Source organism: Mus musculus, chromosome 5 (genome assembly GCF_000001635.26).
Source record: "Mus musculus strain C57BL/6J chromosome 5, GRCm38.p6 C57BL/6J".
NCBI classification, from domain to species: Eukaryota; Metazoa; Chordata; class Mammalia; order Rodentia; family Muridae; genus Mus; species Mus musculus.
In genome coordinates, this window is record NC_000071.6 from 30,119,423 (window position 1) to 30,134,491 (window position 15,069).

General features: G+C 46.6%; 1 protein-coding gene across 1 annotated transcript in view; it reads right to left on the bottom strand.

Annotated features, from left to right (window-relative positions):
* The window catches only part of Hadha (hydroxyacyl-CoA dehydrogenase trifunctional multienzyme complex subunit alpha), a 35,558-nt gene continuing 20,489 nt past the window's right edge, over positions 1-15,069 (bottom strand). The window contains exons 9-20 of the mRNA NM_178878.3: positions 14,636-14,754; positions 12,818-12,874; positions 10,399-10,508; positions 9,378-9,512; positions 7,143-7,314; positions 4,186-4,272; positions 3,199-3,339; positions 2,728-2,796; positions 1,916-2,111; positions 1,266-1,380; positions 623-768; positions 1-538 (exon numbers count right to left, since the gene is read on the bottom strand). Coding sequence (NP_849209.1) covers positions 393-538; positions 623-768; positions 1,266-1,380; positions 1,916-2,111; positions 2,728-2,796; positions 3,199-3,339; positions 4,186-4,272; positions 7,143-7,314; positions 9,378-9,512; positions 10,399-10,508; positions 12,818-12,874; positions 14,636-14,754 — 1,493 coding nt within the window. The 3' untranslated portion in view covers positions 1-392. The remainder of the gene's footprint in view (positions 539-622; positions 769-1,265; positions 1,381-1,915; positions 2,112-2,727; positions 2,797-3,198; positions 3,340-4,185; positions 4,273-7,142; positions 7,315-9,377; positions 9,513-10,398; positions 10,509-12,817; positions 12,875-14,635; positions 14,755-15,069) is intronic.

Sequence of the window (15,069 nt, forward strand, 5' to 3'; positions counted from 1 at the left end):
TCCGGCAGAGGCACAAAGTCCGGATTTTATTGTTATCCTGTGTTTGGCTTGGTGCAAAAAATGCCCTTACCACTGCCAGGCCCCACTGGCCTCTGGGAAGGCACAGGCAGCAGGTGTTCTGGGTTACTCTTAGCTGTTGATTTGGGTCTCAGGCAGGGCTTGCAAAAGAAGCACAGTGGGGCTCCCCCTTAACATGAAGTGCAAACAGTTAATTCACAGTCAGACTTCACCAGGAGGAAGAGCGGGCCAGGGCAGAAGGCACTCTGATGGAGGAGCAAGCCCAAGGCTAGCCTTGGTCTTTTTCCTGCTTCCTGATAATTTGGACAGCACAGCTGAGAAGCGGCACTGCCAGGTCTGGGTTAGTGCATGGTGGGGTAGGGTGGGAGGGCCTGTCACTGGTAGAACTTCTTGCTAGAGTTGTTAGCGTGGTCGAGGAGCAGCTGGCATGGGGTAAACTGTGTTCCATAGGCAGACTCGTACTTCCGTAGCCGGTCCACTACCTTCTGAGCACCATACAGATCCACAAAGCGGAAGGGCCCTGAGCAGAGACAGACTTTTTAGTGAAAGAGACTGTAACTTGCACAAGGATAAAGGAAGGCAACTTCCCGGCCTGCACACTGACCTCCGAGACAAGGGGGAAAGCCAAGCCCAAAGACAGCTCCGATGTCTCCCTCTGCCGGTGTGGCCAGGATCCCTTCCTGTAGGCACAGGACTGCCTCGTTCACGAACCTTGTTATCACACGGTATTGGACGTCTTCATCAGAGGAGCTGAGGAAGAGAAGGGAGCAGGAAGGAGAACTTAGCTAGAGAAAGAAAGGGAGGAGCCAGAGCACAGCACGTGGGGTGCGGGTGAGTTCTAGGGAGGCCAGTGGCCAGGGTGTACTACACCATCCTCAAAGATCAAAGTCCTTTCTCTTCCCTATCCAATGTGAACTGAGCACCTAAACAGGGCCTGGCACAGGAGAGATGACTGTCACATCTGAAGGATCAGCAACAGCAGCACATTCCCAAAGGTAACCAACAGTGAGGAGGGTACAGGCGCCTCCACAACCCACCTCCCACCTTCACAGGCTGGAGCAGGCAGGGTGTCCACAGGCTTGGCCCACTCTCACCTGGATACTGAAACTGGGCTCATGTGCAGGGAATTTAGCTGTACAGTGTTTTGCCAGCTTTGGGTCATAAATAGAATAGAAAAGGGGCCAAGGAGCTTTGAGCTACTAAGATAAACATTATTTTCGGGCAAATAGTCACTCAAATCAACTTACACCTCGGGCTTGGCAGGCAGCCTCAGATTTGCCAAGATATTATCCATTTCAGAATTCAAACTCTTATTCTTTGAGCCCTCCTGATAGATGTAAAAGCCCTTCCCAGACTTGCGACCTGAGAGAATAAAGAGACTGTGTTAGTCATTGCCTTTTACCCCAGCAGCAAACCCTGTCTCTGCTGGATGCTGTGAGCTTCTAGCACTCCACTGCACCCCTAAGCTCCTGCATGCAGCCAACTGAGCCATTTAACCCTTGTCAGATGATGGGCAGAGGAGAAAGCTCTGGTGCATGGAAATCTGAGTCTGCATAAGAAAGGCCACGCCCACGCCCACGCCCAATTTTAATGTACAAATGAAAGTCCCAGGTCCTAAAGGAGATTTCACTGCAGCCTCAATTGTATGTTCTGTATGTTGGACACAGGTAGCCAGACCTCAGGGCCTGGTGGATATAGAACTTGCTCCTGACCGTGCAGGAGGAGGATGCTGGTTTCTCTGGCATACACGGCACCGACTGCCTTTCCCCAGCCTAGGAGATTCCCTATGTCTAGGGACCTGTGTTCTGGAATCTTTCCCCTCTACCCTCTCTATTCTCAGGCACCTGCTCAGAGCTCTGTAACTAGCAGCTAACTCTTGTGTCCTGGAGTTACTCACCTAAGAAGCCCTTGGAGACCATCTGTTTCAGCAGTTCTACGCTGCCACCTCCAAATCGCTCCCCAAAGGCTTTGCCTAGATCTTCTGCTACGTGCTGTGCTACATCCACACCCACTTCGTCTGCCAGCGTGGCAGCACCCACAGGGAAGCCGAAACCTGTGGTCAAGGCGTCCAGCTTCTTAGGGTCAACTCCTTCCTGAACGGGAAGTAAAGCAAGGGCCTCAGGGCACAGCCATCCCAGGTCCCCCACACAAGGGCTGCCTGCATAAGCTGCAGGCACAACCTTGTGCAGAGCCCACTTCTTTTCTTGGACATCACCTGGCCAGATGCAGAACTAGCGCTTCATCCAGGAAAGCACAAGGGAAACCCTGCAGCTATCCCACAGGCACTCCGATCACAGAGTTCCTTCTCGCTGGTGACTCCGAATCTCAGGACTAAGTAGATGCTATGGCTACCAGGACACACACACACACACACACACACTCACTCTCTCTCTCTGTGTGTGTGTGTGTGTGTGTGTGTGTGTGTGTGTGTGTGTGTGTGTGGTGTGATACAATGGTAGTCAGGCCATTCTGGGAGGCTCTGGCTCCTGCAATGCTGGGGGAGCAACCAGCAGAGTTAACACTCTGCCTGTTGGGCACAGTCTTAGTCCCAGGACATCCTGTTTCAGTGTGAGAGGGAGACACAAAAGGGCCTCTGGAGAAAAGCAGTAGTACATTCTTGGGGAACTTGTCCCTCATCTGGACATCTTTAGCTTGGAGGACAGAAAAAGATATGACAAGGCCTCAGACATTCCATAGAACAGTACCCACCTGGAGGATTCGCATGACTTCAGACATCATGGGTGCAAGACACCTGGTGGTGTAGAAGCCGGGTCCGTCCTGCCAAGGGAGAGGAAGGGAGCTTACAGCCTTGCTTTGCTGCCCACGACCACATCCAGTATTCCTTTCCCAGACATCATTCACAGCTTTAGCTGACTTAAGCTCTCATCAGAATGCTCAATGTTATACTGGAGAAGAAGCCACCTCGAACAGTCTGGGTTTCATGTCATCTCTGAGGTCTGGAGTCACCAGTGAGGATCTGCCAGAGCCCAGACACTCCTGCTATCCTACTTCAGCAGGACAGTCACCACTACTGTCCGTTTTGGAGACAACCTAGTGGACAGAGTTTTGGAGGCTGGTATCCCCTTCCCCTGCCCCCCACCACAGAAGAGTTATAATAAGTCTGGAGGCTCAAGAAATCATGTTTGAACTTTCATAGCCTGCTTCTGCTTCTGACCTTACCTTGACCACAATGATGACCTTCCCTTGCCTGAGCCCCACGGCCACGGCAGAGGCCGTTGTGTCCTTGGAGGTTTTGTCAGTGGTGATGATTTCTAGGAGCTGCATCTTGTCCACGGGGGAGAAGTAGTGCATGCCGATCACCTGTGAGGGAGCCATAACCAGCACATTACCAGTGCCGGGGAGGGAAACACTGGAGAGAAAGGCCTGTGGGCAGAACTGCTGATCTAGGCAGAGGGTTGGGTCCATGGTCTCTTGCCACCCCTGGGCTCACCTCCATCAGGCCCCACATCACATCCCTGGACCAGTGTGCTAGGAAAGGTAGACTGTTCTGCAGCCACACACCATAGGAGGGGGAAGAGTCAGGCTTGGGTGGTTTGGAGACACAGGCCTAGTATTAGCAACTGTAGCTGCTTAGAAATTTTGTTGTTGTTATTTCTAGTCTCTCTGGCTGCTCAGTTGAAGCAGGTATCCTCCAGAGAAGTGAGGCTTTTTTCCCCTCTTTAAATGACTACATTCTTTATGAATCTGCTTAAGCAAAGATAACTTTCTAGACAGCATTGCAAATACTCAGTGAAAGTACTTCTAAGTTTAGTACTTTCAGATCCTGGGTAGAGGTTGAGGGTGAGGCTGTAGGTCCCCCAGCCCTGACCTTCCAGGCTGGATTGGAGTCTTACCCAGCCTAGGCAGGCACCACACTGCACTACAGCTGAACAGCACACTGCTTCCTGGTTTAGGGCCTAGCCCTCAGTATCTGGTTCTAATGTAAGTAACTTTAATAGTCCACATTTGAGAACTAGCCGCCACGAGGGATGCACACCAGTCACCATCCTACACCTGTAGAGAGTGGCGCTCAGTTTTCTGTGACCACTTTGGGGAAGCACCCCATCCACTTTATACTCTACACTGGTCTTTTCCTGGTTCATATACTAAAATTTCAGCCAGTGAGTCTGAAGCAGTCTGCCGTTTGAGGGTTTCTGTCGGGTTTACCTTCTCAGGCCTTTTGCTGACAGCAGCAATTTGATTGATTGGGAGAGCAGATGTGTTGCTGGCAAAGATACAGTGTTCTGGAGTCACCTGCAGGGGAAAGCATGTAAGAATCTGTCAGGTGGGCCTAGAGATGACAGCCACTGCACAGCTCAGTGATACTCGAGCCCAGCCTCCTCTCCAATCCATACTTACCCAGACTCTGTGACTCACCTAAAAGCTTTTGTGTTGACCTTGCTCTCTCTTTTTGTTTTGTTTTGTCTTTTCAAGACAGGGTTTCTCTGTGTAGCCCTGGCTGTCCTGGAACTCACTCTGTAGACCAGACTGGCCTCAAACTCAGAAATCCACCTGCCTCTGCCTCTGCCTCCCAAGTGCTGGGATTAAAGGTGTGCGCCACCACTGCCCAGCGACCTTGCTCTCTTAATTGAGCCATCCTCTACTGACGGCCTGTCCTGCCCTGGAGACCACATCTCAGCACTTGGGTAAACGTGGTACCTTACATAAATGCCACAAGGATGAGTTGAATTAGGTTTCGGTCAAAGTGGGGCATGGGTGTTGACCCCTCTTGGTATTTAGATGTGCTCTCAAGTCTGGAAGATTACACCATTCTGTACCCTCGCTCACCCTTCCTAAGTCAGAAAGTGTATACTTCCTTCATCCTAACTGAGCCACCGAAGGGCAGTGTCCACTGTAATTATGCGTGCAGCAAACAAATACGACCAACTGTTAGCTTTAGTTGCCTGTCTGCACTGTCCCTAACACAGGATGCGCAGTCTTCTGGCTCTAATCTCAACTTATTCAAGTTTTCTGACACGGGTAAAAATATGGAAGATGTGTCTGTTAAATCTGCACAAATTTGGCACAGACAGAATGCAAACATAAGATTAGAATCAAGGTTGAAGACACATTTAACACATTGAAAAGTTGAGTACAAAACGTTAATTATAACAGACAAAAGTGAATCGTTAGGATTAAAAAGGCAGAAGAAAGTATAGGCATTTGAGGAAAGGGCCTGGCTGTGAGGAGGATCCTATGATTTTTAACCAACCAGAGTGGACTGTGAGCTGACGGTGTGGTGTGACTCAGAGTGAACATACTCTCTTAGCTGCTAGTATGGTATCAAGGGTGAGGGAAAGGGCCTCTTGGGCTAGAGATGTAGCTCAGTAGGTAGAGTGCTCGCCTCACATGCAGGAAGCCCTGGGCTGGTTCTCCAGGACTGCATAAACTGGGCACAGTGCTGCATGCTAGTAATCCCAGCACTTCGGAAGAGGCAGCAGGATCTGAAACTCAAGGTTATCCTTGGCTACATAGTGAGTTCAAGGCCAGCCTGGGAGGTATATTTATCTTCTACTCTAGGAGAGCAAATACTTATCTCCCAAGATGGCTGGCAACACTCTCGCTGCTCCTTGGTCATGCATGCCTTTCTTCCTAGGAAGAAGGAGTCTATTTCCCACGCTCTAAATCAGGGCTGGCCATGGCTTGGTTTTACCAACAGAAGCATGGCCGTTGGTCTTGGGCCTTGCTGCAGTTCTGCAGCTACCTCTTTTGCTCTTAGAGAACCTTGCTATGGAGACATTTTGGCCATGGGAGGAATAGGCCCTGAAAGGCTTGGTGTTTAGGGCGCTGTGGTGTTCAAGAGATGCTTCTCAGCAATGTGTACGCTGAGATGTGAGCTAATGACCGAGACAGAAAGACAGGGAAGCATCTACAAACTGTTCCACGGGCTGCAGAGATGGCTCAGTGGTTAAGAGCACTGACTGCTCTTCCAGAGGTCCTGAGTTCAGTTCCCAGCAACCACATGGTGTGGCTCACAACCATATGTAATGGGATCCAATGCTCTCTTCTAGTCTGTGTCTGAAGACAGCTGCAGTATACTCATATAAATAAAAAAATAAAATAAACAAATCTTTAGAGACTGTCCCGTGAAGAATGTCAGGAACAGTCTGTTTAGTTCCATAGGGGGTAAGAGACGACTGATTTAAACTGAACCATTCGTAGACTCAGCTTGGGAGTTTTCTTAAAAGCAGCAAAAGGTCAGGTCTCTCGAGAGGATGGGCAGGATGCTGTGCTGGAGGTCTTCCTCGTGCCTTGGATTTTCCCTCTCTTTATAAAGATGTCTTTATTTATGTATTAAGTGGCCAGGCTGCATGTACACCTGCTCACCAGAAGAGGGCATCAGATCCCATTATGGATGGCCGTGAGACACCACTTAGGTGGCCTTAGTAATCCTGCCTGCTTCACCACAGCTTGCAAAGACAGCCACCAGTGTTGCCAGCTCAGTATCATTTCCCTAGTCTAGTCTAGCTGTGCTCTTTCTCACTCTTGGACTACAGCCATTTCTCCTTTTCTAAACCTTTCTTTCTATCACCCACATGAGGTACGTATTTTGTTCACTGTCATCTCAAGAATGGGCTTTTAGAACACTTGAGCAGGTCCAAAGGAGCGCCACCACAGATAACCATCCAAAACAGCCTGGAGAAAGCTCCCTTGGTTCCCTTTGCTACCGAGATATGAAATCACCTGATTATGGCTCACAGCCAACAACAAGAAATCCCCAAGACACCTGTGTACCCATGAGGCTATTTAGATGGCTGGTAACCTCCCCATTTCCACTCCAATATGGCTAATGAGCCCTGGGCTTAGGAGCATAGGGTACTTAATTAATTTTCTTCCCACAGGATTCATACCTGAGCTTTCTGATATACACAGCATGTGTACACTCACATACAAACTTACATTTGAGGCCTCAAAATTGCTTAGTGGGTAAAGGTACTTACTTACTTGCTGTCAAGCCTGACAACCTGGATTTGATCCCTGGGACCCACATGGTGAGAGGAGAGAAATGAGTCCTGCAAGTTACCCTCTGACTGCCACACATGCTCTATGGCATGCGTCTCCCCTCCGACAAGACCCCTCTGCTTGGTGCCCTCCGGGATTCAAGTGCAACAGCCCTTACTTACGCTTTCCACTTCCTTTAACACTTTGTGCTTTACACCGAGGTCCTCAAACACAGCCTCAATCACCATGTCGGCCTTCTCAAAGCCTTTGTAATCCAGCTGCCCAATCAAGTTGCTGAAGATGGAATCCCTTTCAAATGATGTGAGAGCTTTCTTCTTCACTTTGTCGTTCAGCCTAGAAAGAACACACTCTTAGAACAGAACAGCAGAAGACAGCTGCTGTGTGGCTTTAGGCACCCTGCGACACCCTGTGTGTCATTACCCCCATTTTGAAGAGGTCGAGTTCAAAGGGACTTGGTGCTAAGCGGCTAATGAGGAAGGTGATAGCATCTGATGTCACCTTGGACCCCAGGCACACAGGCTTTCTACCACAAGATGACTGCACATGGCTGTATTACTCATAAGACAGTTGGGAGTGCCAGCAAGAGGTGAGTCATGACCCAAGGAGGAGACTGGCAAGCACAGAGCATGGCTCTTGCCACCGTGTCCCAGACCAGCGAGTGTTAACTGCACCCTTTACGCTGCTCTCTAACACTGTCCCCCTCTCCCCACTACCCAACAACCCCAGCTCGGGTCTCAAACCCAGGGCCTTAGTGAGCACTCTTACACTGAGCGACATCTCCAGACCAAGGTTGTTTTTCAGGCTGTCAATCTACTTTCACTCAGTACACAAGTCTCACACTGAACTTGTCTTTTTCCAGGGAGAACTACAAAGGAGTCTTGTTATAACTGGATCATTTCATCGCCAAGGAATACGAGATTTCTTTTAGGTTCATCTTAACCATACTTTTCAGAATAAATAAGAGAATTTTCCTCTGAATTGAAAACCCATTCACTAACTCCCTTAAGGAAAAGAAAAACTAAAGTCGCAGCTAAGTTCACAGAACTATCCAATAAGGGACTGGAGAAATGACTGAGCAATTCAGAGCACTGGTTGCTCTCCCAAAGGACCTGGGTTCAATTCCTAGCACACTCTTGGCAGTTCACAACTGTCTATAACTCTAGTTCCAGAGAATCCAACACTCTTACACAGACATACATGCAGGCAAAATACCAATGCATAAAAAAATATTTTTTTTCAATAAAGGCTTTAAAACCATGGGCTGCCTTCCTACAGCTAGCTACAACAGGCTGTCTAAGTGCCAACAGCAGTGACTGACTCAATGCCGAGTGACAGTTTCTGAGAAGGGAAAGAAAACATGTCCTAAGACAGCAGTATGGTGATTGGCATTCACCAGGCCTAAGATGAGAAAGGGAGTATCTAGAAGAAGTCAGGGATGAGGCTATCTATCCTATGGCAACAGCTCTTCGTGCTGGTGATTGCAGGAGATGCTGGAAGGGGAGGCCTAGGTGTTGGTGCTGGGACAGTGTTGCTGTATACGCTGCTGCCCCCTCCTTTTTATTTTCCATTATAATCTGGCAATATCACCAATCTGCCAGTCCTGGCCAGTAGTGTAGTGGTAGCGCACACACTCCTCCGTAGCTGAGGGAGGACAGTGAGCTCAAGCCACATAATCCACTTAGGACACACATGCCCTCACTCAGCACAAAGTCCCACGAAGGACAGTCTGATGCAGCCAGCTAATCCGTCATGTCTGTGCAGAACACTGGGCTAAAAACAGCCTCAGTGTGGCTGAGCTGACTCCATTTCCACTCAGCCTAACTGGCGGCCTCCGTGTGAGACGGGGCTGTGAGCCATCCTTGGTTTTCATTTTAAGACGTTTGTTTTACCTTTACTTTGCCATGTACTTTGCATGTGGGTGTTCTGCTGCAGATGTGGAGCTGGTCGGCAGGCCTCGGGCATCTGGCTCACTGGCAGGGGCTCTCCTCTGCCAGCACTGCCTCCACCTACTTGGTCGGCACATGTTCTCACACACCCTCCCTCAGCCCTGCCAAGAGCTGTGCAGGTTCCATAATCCATTCCACGGGGGCAACTCCATGCAAACCTTGCCAAACCTGACAGTTACTAGTATCATACCAAAGGATGGAATAAATGGTATTTAGAATATCTAGTAATAAGGAAACATTCAAAGGCCAATGTCCTATGACATAATCAAGAAAAAGAGTTGAAAGAATAATTAGTATTTCTCAAAAAAAAAAAATCAAAGGAAACTTTGGTAAAACTATAGAGTGTGGGGCTATGTTCAGGCAAAAGGACCCTGTGATGAAAAACAAGACAAAACCAAACCCACTCCCGGCCCCACACAGTCCACCTCCTGGCACCAACAGGCCACTTACCCTTTGAACACTTGCTGCTGTCCCCGGCCCAGCCCCGTCACTGTGGTGTCTTTAAGAAGAGTTTTCAGTCCCTTATCCACAGAGACCTGGGCAATGCCAGCCCCCATCAGCCCTGCGCCAAGGATGGCTAGCTGCCTGGAGGGACAGGATCGAACAGTTCTGGTGAACACCTCAGGCACTGATTAGCTGGGAAACACTACCCACACTGTGAGCCAATAAACCAACCGCCAGCCACAAGTATAAGAGCTTTTCATGATGTCTATCTACAATACATTTTTGATTTTTAAAGATAAATGTAAAACTCACTAGGCCCAAAAACTTGGTTTTTCCATGAAGGCAGAACTAAACCAACTCTCAATTGCCCAAAGCGTGGGAAACCAAGCCTAATCTAAATCTAGGTTATGTCCGAAGACTAGTCTGTTTGATAATTTCATAGTGATTTTAGCATTTTTCTGTCATTTCCCTTTCTCTCAAGATTTACCATCCTATCCAGAGTACTTCAGTCTCCTTACTAGTAGCTTCTGGGTGCTCTTTTTTCTTCTGAGACAGGTCTTATGTAGCCGAGGCTGGCCTTGGACTCACCGTGAAGAGGGTGACTTTGAACTCACCCTCATGAGTGCAGGGCTAAGAGTCTGTTTTTTGTTTTGTTTTGTTTAAAGATTCCAGCCCCAGGGTCTTATATGGTCTTATATCACCATACCTGGGTTGTGTGGTACTGCCAACTGAACTCGGAGTTCCTGTATGCCAGGCAAGTATTTACCACAGGAGCCGAGTTATAGCTTTGGTCTGAGATGTGAGACCTAAACCAGACTGCCAGGGAGTTATTCCGAGATAAGAAAGCTCTATAAAGGTGCTAGAAGGGCCTAGGGAGGACTCAGAGGATCTGAACACAAGAATGTACTGGAATAAAGGCTCGGCTGTCCAGGGCAGAAGAGGCTGAGGCTAATCTAGTTCTCTGGCTTCTTGACCCTGCACAGTTGCTGCAAAGCAAATTCTCAGGCTTTTAGGCAGGGCAGCTTACTGAACGTTCTTCTGTGGTGCTCCAAATTTATTTTTCTTGCACAGGACCTGGCCGTTATAAAGCCCCATCAGGGCCTTCGATTCTTTGGTCAATGCAAGCTCTCCAAATTTCTGAAAGGTAAAAAGAAAAAGGGAAAGGTGGAACTCTGGGGTCCTGGTAATGGGACTCGTTTGTCACTTGCTCTGCACAGCAGAGGGAACACCCCGTGCCTTAGTTCACAGGTGCTGCAGCTGGGCTTCCACCTGCAACTGGTGTCCTCTTCACTGTCCTCTGAAGGACGTCTCACCACTGCTTTGAGGGAGGTTTGGTGTTTTGTTTAATTTGTTAATTTAAAAAAATTTAAAACAAACAAACAAACAAACAAGGTTTCTCTGTATCTCTGGCTGTCCTGGAACTCACTCTATAGACCAGGCTGGCCTCGAACTCAGAAATCTACCTGCCTCTGCTACCACACCTGGCCTTGAAGAAGGTTTTAATGTGACAGCTCTCAGACTCTTACAGCAGAGGAGTGATAACCTTTGCCTGTGATTGAGAGTCTCAGGCCCAGATGGATTTTTACCATTCCTCCAATAACTGGCTATGGTGGAGGACTGAGAGGAGGACCAGATATTAGTTAGGGCCATCTTGCCTAAGGCAGAACTTGAGCAGGGTCCTAGAGACTTCAGTTTTCTTCCCACTGCAGCAGGTGGACCAGCACCATTCCCACTGCCACTTTAAAAGCGTCTTAGCATCAAGGATGAGTCCCTTGGTTTAGTGGTTCCCAGCATAAAAGCTGGGATCTCACTTTCACACAGCTGGGTTTGCACCCTGGTCTTGCCTTTCCCTACTGTCAAGCTTTCTTCACTATTTAAATGGGAAAATGGATGCCTAGTTCATAGTGCTGTTACAAGGAATAACAAGAACACTAGTAAAAACGACTGGACTCTCCTTGCTAGCTACTATTAACACTGTTAGCACACACTGGCATAATTATGGGGTTACAAATAGCATTACAAAGAAAGACTCTGATAACATTGCTTATTCACATTAACAGCATGAAATAATGCTACATTTAATCTGGAAATAGCATGTTCTATTTGGTATCCTATGGATTTCAAATTATGGATAAAGATCTATCAGGTCATGAATTCAATAGGTTTTGATAAGTGGTTTATATAAAAAGTATATATACATGCATATATGTAAAAATACACACACACACACACACACATACATAAAATGTCAAGTATAGCCACTCCCTGGAATCCATGCAAACACTGGTCTTAGGACCTTAGAAGAGACATAATGCACAAATTCTCAAGTTCTTTACATAAAATAATACAGTACGTGCACATCCTCTGTATTTCAAGTTGACTCTAGATTAACTATAATACCTAATACAAGGTAAATATTATATATATATGTGTATGTGTGTATATATATATATATATATATATATATATGATAAATAACAACAAGAATCTATATATTCAGGACAATGCAATTTTAAAGCTTAGATCTATATAATACATCAACCATATGTGCCCCATTGCCTTCCCACTCTCTCTTGACCCGCCTCTATCTCAACATCCTCCTTGGCGAATGTGTTTGTTCAGTAGTTGGATACAGGACTGCAGGCGTGGGAGGGCCAGCTGCATGCTGCAGTTGAGGACATTACTGATTTGTGAGCCATGTTTCTCTTTTTCTAACATACACACATGTATGTGTCCCTAGTTATGACCTTTAAAGTGGGAGGAAAGTGGGATCCGTACCATGAGGAGCCAGACTGCTCCCTTAGCTTGGGGAACCCATTGTCCTACTATCAAAGTCTTCAATTTCTGCATAAAACTTAAATTACCCATTCTACTCCCTCAAATCTGGGACACCATTAACGTTTGAGAAATGTGAAAGGTGTAGGACTTGTCAACACAAGCTTCTTTGTCTGTTTCTGATTGCAAGACACTCTTTTTCTAATTCACCAAAGATGTTGCATCTCTAAGCCTTAGTAAACACACACACGCACACGTAAATCAGTGCTTGCTTTCCTGTTTGTCTCTGGTACTGGGGTTGGACCTAGGACCATGCATGAGCTATAGGCAGTCGCTTTACACTGACCTATATCCCCAGCTCACAATGTATGCATTTTATCACAACAAAATCAGCCCCAGTGCAGACTAAGGGCATTCACAGATTGGCTCAGAAAGGAGTAGCTGCTCCCCTGTTCTCATTACAGCCTCAATATTGTGCAGTCTCAAGCACTGCAGACACCACTCCATTATCAAACCACTTAGTCACAAACTAATCCGAAGAATGACCACTGGAAATAAAAAATGTACTAGGTTTTATATATAGTGTTTTAATATAGTATAAACATTTTCAGCTTTCAGTGGAGCTTTGGGTCTTTAGTATTCTACAAATAAACTGGAGAAAAACCATTTACCTGCGATTCAGCAAGATAACCAGCGTCACTGCCTTGCTCAAGTCCAGCCTTCACAGCCTAAAACCACAAAGGCACATGTTCAGTGTTGCAACAGAATGGCTAGAGGTAAAGTGATGCTGAGTAAGACAGCCAGTCTTTTCAGGCTGTGTCATACCCAGTAGGTCATACACCCAGCTTTGCAAGGGCAGACCCTGAACCAACTGTCTCTCAGCTGCTGTTGAACCCACCAGGAAAGGGCACCTTAAGCTGTTCTTCCAGCTTCTCTCTAAGGCCAGCACTTTCTGCTCACTTCTCTGTGCTTCTGATATGTGTGTGATTTTGTTGGTCACATTAACCAGGAACTCCATGCAACTCAACTCTACATCCAGAGTAGGCACTATCCCGTATAGGGTGGTAAATAAAAAAGACAAAGGAAAGACCCCAAGCCCAACCACCATAATTTATACATATGATAGGAAACAAAAGAACCCCCAAAATTCATTAAAAGATAAGTGATCTACATTCCTCACCTTGACTTCCTGTAATATCTAAACTCATCATCTCCGCTTGGCAAGCTTCTTACGCAGCACTGCTTTTACTTAAATGTATTTCGGAGTCTTATTCAAACCTCAATCCTCCATTATCAGATATTGGCTGATAGCTCTATTTTGTCTCTCCTAATCCTCTTTGACCCACTACCATGAAAATAACTAAAGTTCAGGACAAAGTAAAATTGATTAGTTCATTATTGCTGACCTTTTAAGACTAACTGTAGCCTGTCTTGCTACAGTAAATTAGAATTAAAAAAAGAGTGAATGTGAATTAGAAAAAGAGTGTCATACAATCAGAAACAGACAAAGAAGCGTGTGTTGACTCGTTCCTTGGCCCATCCTGCCTGGCCTGAGTCTCCCTCCACCTACCCTGTGCTCACCTCTCAGGTCAGATCCCATGAGCCTCTGCCTCATCTCACTGACTGCTTCCTCTGAGCACTGACTACCTGGCATTAATTTTTTTTTGCTGTTTTATAACTTGAATGGCTATCTGTCTTACCGTAAGTATTTAAGTTCTCCAGCCCAGACTATTAAGTATGAATGCAGATGTGTTTCATACAATTTCTTTTTTTTATAATGCTGGGGACTGAATCTAGGTTTATTCAAGCCAGACAAAGGTTCTACCAGAGCTACATCCCCAGCTGATATTTTATGCTTAGTAATCTCACGACTTCTACTCTACAAAGGATACTTTGTAAAGGATCCATTCCCCAGTCTTTTGGTTGCTTGAGATACAATCTCTCTATGTAGCTCTGACTGTCCTATAATTCTCTATGTAGAACAGGCTTGCCTAGAACTCAGAGATCTGCCTCCGGCTGCCTCCCAGAGTGTAAGCACTACCACACCTGGCTTTTATTTTATTTTAAGACAGGGTCTCTACAAATCCCTAATTTCTCCAGTTTTGATTATATGTTGTTGAATCTCCCAGTCTGAAAAGTTCTAAGTTTTAAACTATTTTAAAGAGTTTTAATTATCTTTCTTTGTCTTTTCACACTGCCTCTATATCATTAGGTCTTCTTAAGAATTATAGCAATGGGAATGCCTTCTTTAAAAAATGATTATCAGCTGGGAGTAGTGGCTCAGGTCTTTAGTCTCAGCAGCCAGGATGCCGAGGCAGGCAGAGCACTGAGAGTCAGCCTGGTCTACAGTGCAGGTCCTGGGTTGAAGGCCAGAGCTACACAGTGAGACTCTTTTTCAAAAGCAATCAAGTGAGCGAGCACACAAAGCTAACACACACTGTTCAGAATCACAGAAAAGAGCACCACTTCCTGTAAGAGGGAGGACTCACATCAATTATTTTCAAAGGGGCAGGATAAAGGCCTTTAGTCTGCTTCTTCACTTTTTCTTCAACTGTTTTGTAAACCTGTTGTCTGACAAATGGGACAGTCATGGCATACGTTGTCAGCTCTGTAAGGTAAAATGTGGTTAGATATTTTCTGAGATGATCCAAGGCTCCCTTGTCTATTCGCTCTGCAGACTCCATAGCACGACATAATTTTAGGCATCTGAAGGAACACAATGGAACCAACATCCTCTGCCTGCACTGGGCTCGCTGCCTTAACATGCAGCCATTACTTTCTATGTGCTAAGGTTTCGTCTGGGGACTTTTAGTACACTATTATAATCTACTCTTGTATTAATGTTTAAAGTTTTCCAATTTAACAGGTCTCTAAACAATGGCTTTAGCTGGGGGCTGCAGCGATGGCTCAGTGGTTAAGGGCA